Here is a 16,131-nt window from a genome sequence, read left to right as displayed (position 1 = left end):
CAAGGACGGTTTTGAATATATTAGAATATTACGAGGCGCATCCAGAGAAGCAAACAGCTCTTGTTTTTCTGGATGCGCAGAAAGCCTTTGATAATTTAAATTGGATGTATATGATAAAAGAAATGAAATTTGGTACTAAATTTGAACAGATGATTGAAACAATTTATTCCACCCAAAAAGCAAATATTATAATCAATGGGGAAATTACAAAATCATTCGAGATAAAAAGGAGTTTGCCAGGGATGCCCATTATCACCTTTGCTTTTTATTCTGACATTAGAGTCATTTCTGAAAAAAATTAGGGCAAACACAGATTAAGGGGACCAAAATTAAGAGAGAAGAATATAAATTAAAAGCATTTGCAGATGGTTTGGGGTTTTTCATTGAGGATCCAAAAGAGACAGGGCCGATATTAATAAAGGAGATAGAAAAATATGGAGAAATACCCAGCCTTAAAATCAACAAGACAAAAACAAAAATGATAGTTAAAAATATGACAGGACAACAAGAAAAAGAATTAGGGAAATTGGGATTACAAAGTTAAAAAAAATATATTTAGGAATATGGTTGACGGCGAGATGCTCCTCAATAAAACAAGATAATGATACAAAATTTATACAGCAAATAAAATTGGATTTAGAAAGATGGGGTGCACTACAAATATCTATGTTGGGCCGAATTGCAACCGTCAAAATGAATGTTTTGCCAAGATTATTATATCTTTTCCAGACCGTACCCATAAAATTAGATAGGAAATTCTTTATAGAGCTGAACCAAATTACATTTAAATTTATATGGGCTGGCAGAAAGCCACGAATAAAACTAACAGGCCTCCAGGATAGCAGAAGCAGAGGTGGTCTAGGGCTCCCAGATTGGCAACTCTATTATAAAGCAGCAATTTTAACTTGGATTAAGGAGTGGACAAATTTAAGAAATAAAAGACTACTTATACTGGAAGGACATGATTTACAAAAAGGGTGGCATGCCTTTCTATGGGATAAAGAAAATAAATCCCATTCATATTTTTTTATCACAAAATACGAGAGGTCTTAATGCCAATATGGCAAGAAACAAAAAAATATGAAAATGCCTGGGTGGGTGTCAACAATGGAGGCAATGATACATCCAAATGCTATGGATATGAACAAAATGGTCAAATATGAAATTTTAGATTCCCAAGGAAACTTAAAAAGTAGGCAAGATCTGGAGAAACAAGGAATTATTGATTGGTGGCCATATCTACAAATAAAATTGCTGTATTCAAAAGACAAAGAGGAGTATGGTATTGAATTGGTTCCACAATATTTAGATAAATTACTGATTGGCCCAGATGAAAAATTAATAACCAAATTGTATAAATATTTTTTGGAATTTGATAAAGCAGAGGAAATAGTGAAAGGAGTGATGATAGCATGGGCAAAAAATGTAGGGCACAATATTAAATTAGAGAAATAGGAAATAATTTGGAACAAAAATTATAAATTAACAAGATCAATAAAATATAAGAAAACCAATATAAAATGTTTTACTGCTGGCATTTGGCTCCCTCAAGATTGGCAAAAATATATCCAAATTTCGCCCCAAATTGTTGGAAATATGGACAGAAACAGAATACCTTCTACCACTCATGGTGGCTGTGTCCAGAATCAAAAAAATACTGGAAAAAAATAAAAAATTGGTTGCAAGAAATAACAGGTGTTCAATTGGAATTTGTACCAGAACTATACCTCCTGGGAATAATGGGAAAAACTTAGGATAAGAAGACAAGACATATGATTTTACATATAACAACAGCGGAGAGATTGGCTTTTGGAAAAATGTGAAGACGCCCTCCGAAGATCATATAAAAAAATTTATGACTGCGCTGAAATGGATAAATGAACATTGGAACTGAAAGAAAAGACAGACTCAGAGTACTATGTATCATGGGAGAAATGATATGAATGGATTAAAAAGAGAAAGATGAAATGGACAGAATTTGATGAAGTAAAATGTATAGACTCTAAGTATTTTATAGGGATAAGTCTAGTAAATGCACACAGTTCTGCATAAAACATGGTTTTTTTCTTTTTTTTCTTCCTTTCTTTCACTCTTTCTTTTTTTGTATCTTTTGTATTCTTTGTTTTTTCTTGTATTTTTGTATTTCTGCATGTACGTTTTTGGTTTTGTGTTTATTGAAAAAATATTTTTTTAAAAAATAAGAAAATAGAAAACATTAACTGAGGAGCATCTGGGTGCTGTTTGCAAGCTGTGATCTCATATATTCCTAATTACACTAAGCATGCGGATGATCGATGGTGTCAATTTTCACTTTAGTCACTTGGGGCTATGTATTTCCAGAACTGCACATCTGTTGTATGTAGGGAAATAATATGATCGATGTACAGATGATGCTATATATAAATTCTCAGTACACCCAACAGCTAGCATTGGGTAGTCTGCTCAAATAAAAACAAGTGCATGTCACATCTTTTAGTCTGCATGCAGAATGAAATGCAATTGTTCTGGGCAGAACTGGCCCAAGGGGAAAGTGCAGAGAAAAGCCAAGAGAGTTTCCTTGACAACAATGTGTGCAGGCATAAGAGACAGCTTGGGGCAGAAGGAAGTGTCTGGGAAGGGGTGAGAGTAGATACGCTGTTCTGGGCTCCTGCTCCTTACTGCTGAGACTATTGCAATAAGAAATTTCAGCCAATGTGTGGCAGATCATTGACGGAATGAAAAGATGGAAGATGGACGGGCAAACTGGCATACATGTCAGGCAGAGTTGAAAAGGAATACATACCAGCCTTACTCAACTTGCTTTCTAACATTGCTCTAAATTTTTCTTTTTTTCCTTTATTAAAATCTCTAGTGATCTAGGTAGTTATGGCCCTATAAATTATCGCAAAGAATTGAGCTGAAAGCATTGCAGGGTATTTTTGTAACTCTGAAGGAAGCAGGTAGGCAGGCAGCAGTGGCTTTTGCAGTCAGTGTACTAAAGGCAACAGAAAGCAAGACAATACCGTTGTTACTTAAAACACACTCATGAAGCTGAAGCAGGCATATTCCTCAGTTATCTAGCAGGTTTCTCTTCATCTGTTGGGCAGTCCTGAATCCCTCCCTTCTCATATCCTATTTTGCTCTAAGAGCGTGGTGGTGTAATGGCTAGAATGCAGTATTGCAGGTTAACTGCCGATTGCCAGCAGTTGAATCCTGACGGCTCAAGATTGACTCAGCCATCCTGAGGGTAAAATGAGGACCCAGGTTGTTGGCAATATGCTGACTATAAACCAATTAGTGCTGTAAAGAACTATGGGGCAAAATATAAGTATTGCTGTTGCTCTATTTCTGATTAAAGTGCCTTTTGATGGCTCGACAGTACCATGACTGAACAATGGTAAGGCTAATTGTGATGACAGCAGACCAGCAAGCTGATTGGGAACAAGAGAACATTCCTACTAGTCTTTGGTGCCCTTTATACCACTTATGCTCACAGGTGCCTTCTGAGCTTATTCTCCTCCCCTATATTAGCAGCAGAGCCAAATCTGTTTTATTTTCCATGAAAGGGGTTAAAAGTAGTTGAAACATCTCTTCGTTCTGTTAGTTTAAGTGGAAGAAAATGTATTCAAAAGTCATCCCAGATAGGGAATTTATATATAGCAGCCCTATAATCTCTGCATTCTTCAGCACGTGGCTCCATGTTTGTGAAATACAAGTGGATTTTCCCTTGTTTTGAAGGCCTGAGTAGCTGGCAAGAAAAAAATACTGCAGGAAATTATCTTGGAGGAGCATGCACAAAGTAGAAAATATATTTTGTTCTCTTCCTACAGAAGTTAGTTGAAAGTTTAACAACCTGAACATCCTGGTAGCCCCAAGCTTAGGCTGATAAAAATCCAGAGGCAAGTTGAATTTTCAGGATAAACTGGTACCAGTCAGACCTGGCCAAGGCAAGATGGATTATAAAATGAACTAAACTTGAAGAAATGGCAAAGCTACCAATTTGGTCAGGGAAAAAAATGGGGACTTAAAAAAAAAAGATTGGAAACCTTATATGGTGCTTTTGTTGAAAAAAAGTCTGAATTGATGATTTCCACAGATGTTTTGTATATTACTGTACTGAAAAATTGTAATAAAAAAACAACAAAAGACCTGAACAAGGGTCACGCATAGCTGCTTGCTTTATGGCTGAGCATTTTGAACATTCCTGTTAGTTTATTGTATGCATGTACATAAGCAGGTAGACAAAAAAAGCACCTGCTAAAGTAAAGGCTACTTTTATTGAAAAAGGAAAACTTACACTGAGGTTGCAGAGTACTGAGAGCTCTTGTTACTTCCATACAATTATTGGTAGCCAGATTTATGGAATATCATCTCCAACACAAACATCAAGATGGGAAATATGGTCCTTTTGACCACTTGTTCTTACAGCAACAACTGTTAAATCATCTTATGCTGAGATGAGTTTCTAGACTAGATTCAGCATCTTAGTGATCACTACATCACTGATATCACCACTCTACCTTTCATTGATTTGAATGAAACAAACTTTAATGATTCTTAAGTTGAAAGGGAGATGGGTAATCAAAATCAAACAGAACACAAATACACTTACAGAAATCTAGTAGCTACTAGATATGATCTTGAAAACTGTTTTGGAAGTGGAGGTTATTCAAGCCCATTCCTTTTGCAACATTTGCAGTAAAGCTGTCAAGCATAATCTTGATATATCTTGATTTCCTCTATGCCATGGAATGTATAAAAAAATTGCCTCAGGGATCTTCAGTGTTGTAACTGCATATCAAATTCTTTAATTACCTATAATAATATAGTGTCAAGTTTTAATTCAGCTTCAGTTAATATTAGTTCTGATCGAGTTTAGGTCAACTGACTGCAAATTACTGATTAGGTCATTAGTGAACAAAGATTGAAAACTACGAGCTTTATTTTTCTCAATTTGTGTATCATGTTGTTTTTATGTACACAGCATAAGTAACCATTCATTTAAAAAACAAATGTTAAATACTGATCCTCCATAAATGATCAAACATAGAGAAAAACATCTACAAAAATGTATTAAATCGTATTTAATAGGAGAAAACAATGGCAAACCAATTTCATATATTTTGCCTACTAATTTTGTTCAAATCAGCACTATCAAAATTGACACATTTTTCAAATCTTAAAACTCTTAATTGGAGACACATACAACATTAAGAATTGAGTTTGTGCAACCGTTTTGGGAGCACTTTTCATCTTGAATTTTATATCCCTTTCAGATGGAACTTTCCTTTCTAGAATTAATTTGTAATCAGATCTATGCAAATCTATGTTCTCTCCTACATTCAATATGTCTTCCGGTTGGATTGCATTTATAAATGCTCATCATCAAAGCAGTTCAGAAATGTAAATAGGTGCATATGGTAGCAGAAATTTTAAAAGGTATTTCCCTTGGTTTCTTTTTTTAAAAAATTGGATCACTTTCCTTCCCGTGAAAAGGAAGACAATGCAACTAATCCATTCATTCAAGGAAATTAATTAGAAAAACGTTCTCTGCATTTTTATCATCTTACCCACAAAGACTTCAGAAAGATTTTGCACAGCCTGTATAATCTATTTCTTTCAGTCCCTTCAGCTAATAACCATATTCATTTTTGCTGTAAGTGGTCTTGTGAATTAAATAGCAGAATCATTGCAAATATACCCAAGAAATGAAGTATCCACAGTTTTCCAAGCCTTTCCAATAATAAAGGAGTAGTATATTTGCTAGGCAAGTATAGGCATATGAATTACAGCCCTTATAATAAAGAACATCTACTATTGCACCTTTGAAAATGAACTGTTTCTTGAAATTTTTTACTGATGCTTCCATTTTGAAATCATATATTTATGCTGTGCATCCAATACGGTCTGGATAACTTGCATTTTAGTTTTACTCTCATGGTGGCAGCAGTTTTCTTTTTTACTAAAAATCAAACAGCATCTTCTCCACAGCATTCCAGAATGTCCTTAAAATTATTTTATAGTCTCTTAATTTAAAAAAAAAAGATCCTCAACTAAAGGCGTTTATTTGGATTTTGGATATGCATTCCTCCACAGTCTTGTGTGTGATAAAAATCAGGTCTCTATCTTGAGCCTTGATGCCGGAACTATTTTTATAGTTTTAGCACTGTGTTTTCCATCCACATTGTTCATAGATGTTTGTATTTTTTCTTCTAACAGGCTGTCCTTAGATCCATTTCGCCGCTGAAGTAAAAAAAAATATTTAACAAATTAAAACCATTTAAAACATCTTTGCACTTTAAATATTCAAGCATGATTAAAAGCCATTACTTACCTGCTGTGATATTGCAGTGGTGAGACAATGAGCATCTGAGGAACGGGTAACCGGGAGTGGAGGCACAAGGTCTGCTTTGGCACTGGAAGAGAAAGCAAACTTCAAAATCCACAGTGTTTATGGAGTAAAAAGAAGGAACCACAAAGATGCTTGCCTTTGTGTAAATCATTCAGTTGCTGATTTTTATCTACACTATATTTCAGAGATAATTACATGCTTTTTACTTGGTTCCGTTAGAATTCTTGATGAGGAGTCTACCTTTTAATTTGAATGTCTAGCAGAGTTATTTTTGAAAAGAAGGAGATCCATCTCCCTGTCAATAAGGGTGTAGATTCCCTTTTAGTCATCACAAAATGAAGAATTCAGTGACAGGTCAACGTGCTGGTCACTTACCTTTTCCATCCAGGTTTTTAGATTTAATTTTTTTTTAAATTCTTCTATTATTTTTATAAATAACTTAAGGCAGTAAACATACTACTAATACTTCTTCCTCTTCCTCCTGTTTTCTTCACAGCAACAACTCTGTGAGGTGAGTTGGTCTGAGAGGACTAGCCCAAAGTCACTCAGCCATCTTGAATGACTAAGGGGGTACTAAAACTAAAAGTCTCCTGGTTTCTAGATTGGTACCTTAACTACTAGATCAGAGGGGCTCCTGAATAATTTCCCAGAAAACTAAATATTCTAACATATATTCCCAGAGCATCCTGTTATAAGCTGCATTGTAACTGGCATTATAATGTTTATCAAATGACCATCCACCTTCCTCGGTGATTAACATACTTCACTTCTGACAGAACAGATCTCTCCCCATCAGAGCACTGGGATCTGCGATAATGGCGATAACTTCGAGGAGAATGTGAGTGTCTAATGCGAACAGGATCACCTTGAGTCCTAATAAAGAAATAAAATTTCCAGAATCAAATCATTATTTGTTCATAAGAATTACAACTTAGTTATTCTTGGGTTTGAAGTGTGCACCCCAAGGATAAAACACCCAGACAGAAACTGAGCAACGTGGTATATGCAGTACAATGCAGTGAGCCATGTGCAGATCTGTACATTGGAGAAACAAAACAACCACTTCATAAACATATGGCACAACATAGGAGAACAAACACATCAGGACTAGATTCAGCAGTCCATCTGCATTTAAAAGACACAGGCTTTTTGAAGACAAGAAAGTCCATATTTTGTCCAGACAGAAGGATCGCTGATTCGAAAGAGGGGTTAAAGAGACCACCTATGTCAAAATTGAACAGCCCTCTCTCAACAGAGGAGGAGGGATATGACATCATCTATCTCCAATCTACAACACAGTCCTTTCAACAGTTCCAAGAAGGCTCCACACCAATTTGCACCACTCAGGTGAGCCTGATGACACAGATAAACCTCCAGGTGGCCTTAATGACCCGCTAAAACAATGCAACTGTCCAGCTGTCTGCAAGGAGTATAAATCCTTCCATTCCACCATCCAGTAAGAGCTGAAGAAGCTTCTTGGATGAGAAGTGAAACGTCTTCAAAGAAAAACCAGGAAGTCCAGTTGCCTCTTGAAAAAAACACCTTTGGGACAACCATGACCTGGATAACTGAGAATCTCCACAGACTTCTTGGCTGTTGTTTCAATACTGATGCATATTACAGCAAGGTTCAGCTCAACTCATAGTTGACATAGCCAAACAACAGCCAAGAAGCCCTCTCCAGCCCTAAAGCCCTCTCTTTGACCTTGTAGCTTCTCTTCAAATGCTATGAAAAGTGATGTAGTGTTTGCAAACTGGTAGGCCAAAAGAATAATACACACAGGTTCATCAAGGGTAGGCTTTGCATTATAGTTGCAATCCAGCTTGTGTCATGGTATCATGTACTTTGAATTTAAAAAAAATGCACCCAGCTGACTTTAATCTCTGAACTAGAATTCAGAGTCTTCTGTTTCTTAGCCCAGCGCCTGAGTCCCTTCACCAAAAGCATTTAGTGAGTAGTTTACTTATTATAGAACTGTATAGTTCTATATAGAACTGTATAGTTATTATAGAACTGTATAGAATTTCCCTACTCAATAGGAAGAAAATAATAAAATCAGAAAATGAAAATTTCCCTGCCTTCACCATGAAGGGAGCAGGACTTTGAATAAGGCAGTTCTTTCATCTTTGAATTCCCATTTAACTATTAATTGATTTTGTGCCATCAAGTCCATATCAATTCTCAAGGGACCACACAGATATTTTCTCCATGACATTTTAACTATAGGGCAACTCTAATAGAGTTTGGAAATGTGAGCTATCCAATACAATTGACACTTATTCTCTCAGCCTTTTGCCATATAGAATGTCATATGAATTTCAATTTTCAGATCAGCTATACAGATTACTGAAAAAGAATATATAAAAAAAGCTTTGGACCCTATAAAAAGGTAAGGTGTGTCTTTAGATTTATACCCCATCTTTCTTCTTAGCTTGAAAACATCCAATTTGTTTCCCTAACACCTATAAAATCAATTGAGGGAGAGATGGTGAACATCCATTGCTAAGGATGAACTTGAACCTGGGTCTCCCAACCTCTTTTCTTCCGGTATCCTCTTGGGAGTTTTAAATCATTCATTCTTGCCATTATGTACAGAAAGCACACTATCAAGCAGAGCTAGGTCTGTGTTGTGTCAAATATTTTCAGTTATTCCAGATCTTGCAGAGCAGGCTGAGTGGCTATCACTTCCTGCTCCCTTTTTTGTTCCAAGCTAGGATGGAAAAAAATTCTAGCAGTATAATTAAAGCATCACTTTAGATGGATTTGGGGAGTTGACCTTTTCAATACCCACTAATTTATTCTCATTCTTTTTCTTTCCACCTAGTCACAGGAAGATGAAGACCAAACATCCATTGACAGGCAATGCCTAGAGATTCCCATTTTTGCAAGGCCTCTTTGAAAAGGTTAGGACTAACTAATTCCATAATTGGCAGAGAGAACAGAGGCGTTAGTTAAATGTGCAAGGCTGGATTACTTAGAGCTAGATCTTGGATTTAGCTAACTGGGTCTATTAACTCTTTTTCCAGTCCATACAACTTGGATTTCCTTGGCCCAGTTTACTATAGAAGCAAGCCATTACATAATGGGAGGTTAGATACTGGGGGAAAACCTAATGTTTATAAGTCACCCACAGTTAATGAGGCCATATAAATATTCATTCGTTCATTCACTTATTTATACATTATTCCATCAGCATCCTTTTAACTAGTTAACATTGGGTAAAGTGCAATATTATTTTCTCTTTTAAGGTTAGAATTTTACACATGCAGCTGTTTCTAATGTTATAACATAAATTGTTAGGATAGCGGATTCAATGTTTCTTTTTATAAGACCCTTGATACAAAACTTGTACCCAAGGAAATTGAGTAAACTGTGTAAGCTCTGAAGGTTTAAGGTAAAGGTTCCCCTCGCACATATGAGCTAGTCGTTCCCAACTCTAGGGGGTGGTGCTCATCTCCATTTCAAAGCCGAAGAGCCAGCGCTGTCCGAAGACGTCTCCGTGGTCATGTGGCCAGCATGACTAAATGCCAAAGGCGCATGGAACGCTGTTGCCTTCCCACCAAAGGTGGTCCCTATTTTTCTACTTGCATTTTTTACGTGCTTTCGAACTGCTAGGTTGGCAGAAGCTGGGACAAGTAACGGGAGCTCACCTCATTACGCGGCACTAGGGATTCAAACCGTTGAACTGCCAACCTTTCGATCAACAAGCTCAGCGTCTTAGCCACTGAGCCACTGCGTCCGTCTGAAGGATTAATCTCTCACAAAATATGTTTCTGACAGAGAGAACACACCGGTAGACTTTTCCATGACATTTTGGTCATGATTTTTTTTAAACAGAACCCATTGAGAAACTTTTATAATTTAGCCTTAAAAGTCACTTGTTGTTCACACATTTTCAATAGTATTATCTTGAGATTAAAGCCTTGCAAAACGACATGTGCGTGCATGCACATTGAAAGATAAATATGCTGAAGGAAATGTTTCATGTCTAGCTTTCATGCCTGTACTACTATTCTTTATTCCTACTGAGTGGTATGTCAGAATTACATTGTGATGCAAATCATGATTCAGCTCCTGTCAGAAGCACTTGTTCACATCACTACATGGAAATCCCAAATGGCCAATTACCGGAATAAAACTGGAGCTTGATCTGAAAGGACCAACTGTGCTTTGGCAATTAGTGATGCTATGCTGAGGAAAGAAGGTCAAGGAAGTCAAAGAGTCAGTTTGGATGATCAGAGTAAAAGTATTTTAAAAACTTTAAAATGAAAGGTAGCTTGAAAGTATTTCTCCCAAATCTAATGAATGAAAATTCTCCATTATTCAACAGAGTATCTAACAAAATCACAAGAAACGAGCACTTAAAACTAAATTTGATGTAATTGTATCTAAATCCATTATCTGTCCCGGTCATATGGAAAACAGAGGGGACTAAAGTTGATATGAACAACTCAAGTGCCTGAGTAAGGATTTGGAGTTTCCTCCCACATAGATTTATCATGCAATTTACTGCCGAAGGCACTTGTCACTAATGCAGTGTTTCTCAACCTTGGAAGCTTGAAGATGGGTGGACTTCAACTCCCAGAATCCCCCAGCCAGCAGTGCTGGCTAGGGGATTCTGGGAGTTGAAGTCCACCCATCTTCAAGCTACCAAGGTTGAGAAACACTGCACTAATGAATACTCTCCGGATGCATGGACTTCAAGTTTCAAAATACTTAGCAATGATCAAATTCCTAAATACAATACAATTGTCTGCAAACAAAGCCCACTTCTATGCCTGATGCTGACAGGAATATCTTTGACAGGCTTTCTTAACTTTATGCCATTCAAAATGTTGAACTACAATTCCTATATCCCTTAGCTAAGTTACAGGTGAATAGGGATTTCTGCAATACCACAGGTCAGGATTTTCCCCACACAAGTGAAACTCAAACAAAATATAAAATAAGTAATTATTTCACTTTTATTGGATGTAATAGTATATAATTAGAAGCTTAGTAATTCTTATTTACTTCTGAGATATTAGAAACAGAGTAGATCTGTGCCTTTTAAAATTTAGATTGATATTTGCCATCCTATTTAACCTTGTATGATCAACCTCAACTTATGTCCTCATATAGATTTATATAGGGATAACAACATTACATTACAACACAGCTCCCATCCAATAAATAAACTCACTCTATTTTAGTATATGGAATCTCTCTTAGTTGTTCCTCAGATAGGCCAGATGGATCCACGAGTTCTTTTCTGGGGAAGAAAAGTTTAAAAGTTAAACAGTCACATGCATAAAAAATATTATCTAATAATAGGTATCCATACTGGCAGAAATACTTACTGAATGTGTTTCCATAATTCTTCCTTTGCTTGAACATCTGGGCTTCTCCTATATGCATTCAAATATATATGTTTATTATCAGTATACATAAAAAACAAATACAAAATCTTTAAATTATTACAGCCAAGACAATGGTTTATCCAATCAATATTTAAGCACGGGAATAATTTGTAATTTTTTCATGTGGAAATGGCATCTTATGAGTAGAAAAGTCATGAGATGAATCACTATTTGTTTTCCTCCAAAATTCACAAGATGTGTTGACTAAATTTCTAATTAAAAAATCATTATTTAAGGTATCTCCTACCTCTCAAAGTTCTGGGAAAGTTAAAAGTGGGAACAACTAATGGTACAATCAGGGTTGACTTTATTTACTAGTTAAGTAAACTTGTTTCTGAAAAAAACGCCATATTAACAACTTACTATCACTTTCATAGAAAAATTACTGGATTTCAAAGCAACCAAGTGAATTATGAGTACCAGTAGTCCTTGACTTACAATCACAAATGGGACCAGAATCTTTGTCATTCATTAAGTGAATAATCATGAAGTGAACGATCCATGTGACTGCTTTGCTTAACAACTACAATCCTAGCTCTCCCAGTTGCGGTTGTTAACTGATTGTGCCAGCTTTTAAGTTGAGTGCCGGGGAGAGGGCCTTCTCCCTGCCCAACGATGCCCAGGTCCACTAACCCTTGCCTTTTTCTGCAGCTTCAGATGCACCCACCCAATTCAAAGTACAGCCTTCCTTTCAAGGCCACCTTGCACCATCTTGCAAGTGGGTTCCATTCTCATAATCGTAAGAAGACTCCTTCTGCAAACTGCACAATTTGGAGAAAGGATCTTCCAAACTATTGGGAGAATGTTTATATTAGCTAGCCTTCTTAGCCCAGGAAGGCTAGAAAGCTAGCAAACATCATTGTTCTGAATTATGGCATTCACTAGTTTTCAAGCCCTAGAAAGCTAACAAATCTTTAGGATTTGAGATATGTTCTTGCATCGTGCTGAGAAGCTTTGTGTGGGGAAGAGAAATCCCTTGGAATACTGCAAGAATGATCTAAAATCCTCCATCGCTTCCACTTACAGCCTTCCCTACTGGCTTTCCCACTGGCTTTCTGGGGAAGCCAGCACAGAAGACTGCAAATGGTGATCATATGAACAGCCATTAAATGACTGGTTGTTAAATCACCTAACAACAGTTAAGGAATATTCACCTGTAATGAAAAGTGTGTTAAATAACTGCAAGTCTTATAGTTTCACATAACTATTTATATTAGGCAAAATATTCAAAATCAAGAGGAAAAAGAAAGTTATAGCTTTTATTAAGGTGCTTGTATGATTTGGTCATTTACTTAAGGTGAGATGGGCAGTGTAGACATTTGCTAAATAAATAAATAATCTCAACATTTTTCTTTCCACTCACCTTATTTTTCTGATTTTCACCTCGCTACATGAAACAGTTCCTGAAAACGTGAAACTACAGGTAGTCCTTAACTTACAACAGTTCATTTAGTGACTGTTCAAAATTACAATGGCACTGAAAAAAGTGACTTATGACCATTTTTCAGTTACAACCTTTGTAGCATTCCCATGGCCATGGGATCAAAATTGAGATGCTTGGCAACTGGGTTCATACTTATGACGGTTGCAGTGTCCCAAGGTCATGTGATCATTTTGAGCAAAATCAATGGGGAAGCCAGATTCACTTAACAACTATGGGAAGAAAGATGGTAAAATAGGACAAAACTCACTTAACAAATGTCTCACTTAACAATAGAAATTCTGGGCTCAATTGTGGACTACCTGTGTTATCTGTACTTTCAATTGACCTAATAAAGGTCCTGGGTCCCAGATAAGAGAGCTGCAGACCAAATTTTATTCCTGGGCAAAGAGATATTCTTCATATTTTTGCATTTTGTTTTCAACCTTGGTCCCCTCATCCCAATCTTTGTACACTCCCTTTTATGTCCTCTGTACTCCTGTCTGTCTAAGGAACATTGGTTAGTGCAGGAGTGTGGAGGAGGGAAAGGGGGGTTTAATAGAATTTCTCAATCCCTAATGCTAAATTTCTTCTTTTTTCACTGAGACCCATTCATGCAAAGCAGCAGCTGTGAACTCTGCCCTCATCTCGAGGGATCAGCATCCTCTTCTGAATTTGTAATATAACTAGGAACTAAGCATAAACAATTCATATTGAAAGAAAGCTTCAGTGAATTGCCTACAGCTGCTATTATCCATCCAAAACAAAACCCTCAGGTCAATAAGTAGCTGAGACCTCAGCGTAGTCATAAACTGCATCCTTAAGCTATGACCATCCCCCCAACGCAGGTCTTTTTAGGCTCTTTGCTGAAGAACCATGGGGGGAAAGTTACAAGTAAATAATAGATAAAAGATACTCGGATTTATAATAACTGCATAGTCTTATTTATGCACCTCTGAATAAGTAGCTTAATTAGGTCACATATAGATCCAGTACAATGCACAGAAAATAAATGTTACATATGTCATCCCCCTCATATTAGTGATAACAGCAAAATTCAATAGCATCTTTACTATTATTATTGCAAACCATGCAGAAAATGTGTTTAGTAGTGCTATATAAACAGTTACTTTCCACTATAAATCAGACAATCATCAATATTAACATGATCTTACTGATCACTGTGTCAGCCCTGGAGGCCATCTTCTCTTTGGATCTTCAGGGCTGCCACATTTAGTGCATAGGCCTGCTGTGGGAAACTGGAAGGTGGGTTGATGAGTGGGAAGAGATAGATAGCCATAACAACGTTCTTTTCTCTGGGAGTCAAGGACGTTCAGCCTGCACCTGGAGAGATGTGACTGGGAAAACATCTCCAGCTGGGACAGTGGATTGATTGGACCATGTGATGGACATGTGGGTGCAGGGGAAGTGACTTTGACTTTCCTTTGGGTGGGGAAAACCGGAGGGCTTTCAGATTCAGGTTTTCCCAGATGTGCCAATATGACATCTCTAATAAAATGGAACTTTGAGGAATTGCCTGCCTTGGAGTCTTACTTGGCTGGGGATATTACTTGGAACCCTGACACACTGTTTACCTTCTTGCTAATGAAAATTTCTGATCAAAGGAAATGTTTCTCACAATGTTACTGGCTCTTAACCAGCTTTTGTCTTGCTTACTTCTTAGTGCTTGTTGAAGCTACTAGAAGGCAGTTCCATTCTGCTTATAGTTGAATGGAAAGAATCTTGTCCAACATACTGTTTTGAGTGGAAGCTATAACACACCTTTTTCCCCAAAAAAAGAGGGTGAAAATCTGGGTGTGTCTTATATTCCGAATGTAGCCCCACCCAGCTTCTCAAAGGGAGGTTTCAGAGGCTGAAAAAAAGCATCAGAAACGAAGCTTCAGAAAAGAAGCCTCCAAACAGAACTTCAGAGGCTTTTTTTCTGAAGCTCTGTTTCGGAGGCTTTCAGAGGCAGAAAAGAAAGTTTTTTCTGAAACAAAGTTTCAGAAGTTTCAGAGGCAGAAAAGGAACCTGTTGCTAAAATTCACCTCTGAGAACAGCTGATTGGGGGTATTCGGGGAGGCTGATCCACCTGCCAATCAGCTTTTTTCTTATTTTCTTCCCCAAAAACTAAGGTACGTCTTATACTTCGGTGCATCTTATACTCCGAAAAATACATTATGTTTTTGCTTAGAAGAATTAGGTTTCATTGTAAAACAAAATCAGACAACAATCCCAGGAAATATATCCTTTAATGACAATAGAGAAGGCATCAGTGACCCATGTCTTGCATAATATGAGAAACGACACATTTTTAAAGATTTTCTTAAGAAAAATCAAAATCTAATTATTTTACAGTTCCTAGTGACCTGAGACTTCTGATAAGCCGAAATGAGTGATAAGCATTTGAACTAATAACATTTCCATTTAGGTGAACATGTTATGCCATTGTAGGTATATACTATAGTTGTCTCTCTTTGCTAGCTGCAATCTGTTGTGACTTTCTTTTTAACTTAAAGCAGCTGTATGTTATTCTGCATAATACAGTTGCTACATCAGGAATTCAAGCTTTCTTGAGGTGGAGGAGAGGAACAACATTTTAGCAGGCAGAAATACAGAATGGCTAATCCAAATCATTGGAGAGGTATCTGATACACCAAAACATCCATTAAACTGCAAACTATATCATATTGCAGCAATTCATTTCATTTTCATAAGGGTGTCATACATTTATACAAATTATGCCTTCTCCACCGAGATATCATGCAAATAACAAAACAAACTCCATGAATAAAAAAATGTAATTGGTTAGTGCAGACTACTTCAGATGCAATGGATTTTGTTATTTTAGGAGGGTGTCGAGTATGCCGAGTCTGCTAAATGGAGGCCAATGAAATCAAGGTTTACACTCTATTTAGTTGATGTGCTCAGAAATTATACAAGCTTGTTCTTCAGAACATTTGAATAGATGCAATTCATTT

General features: G+C 36.8%; 1 protein-coding gene across 1 annotated transcript in view; it reads right to left on the bottom strand.

The window, feature by feature from the left end:
- Positions 1-5,853: 5,853 nt before the first annotated feature.
- The window catches only part of EPB41L4A (erythrocyte membrane protein band 4.1 like 4A), a 90,582-nt gene continuing 80,304 nt past the window's right edge, over positions 5,854-16,131 (bottom strand). The window contains exons 18-22 of the mRNA XM_070935727.1: positions 11,671-11,718; positions 11,514-11,582; positions 7,094-7,204; positions 6,314-6,395; positions 5,854-6,222 (exon numbers count right to left, since the gene is read on the bottom strand). Coding sequence (XP_070791828.1) covers positions 6,094-6,222; positions 6,314-6,395; positions 7,094-7,204; positions 11,514-11,582; positions 11,671-11,718 — 439 coding nt within the window. The 3' untranslated portion in view covers positions 5,854-6,093. The remainder of the gene's footprint in view (positions 6,223-6,313; positions 6,396-7,093; positions 7,205-11,513; positions 11,583-11,670; positions 11,719-16,131) is intronic.

This window comes from Pituophis catenifer, unplaced genomic scaffold, assembly GCF_029215685.1.
Source record: "Pituophis catenifer annectens isolate HBS135680 unplaced genomic scaffold, rPitCat1.0.hap2 SCAF_2, whole genome shotgun sequence".
NCBI lineage: Eukaryota > Metazoa > Chordata > Lepidosauria > Squamata > Colubridae > Pituophis > Pituophis catenifer.
This window is presented reverse-complemented; position numbering and strand designations above follow the sequence as displayed.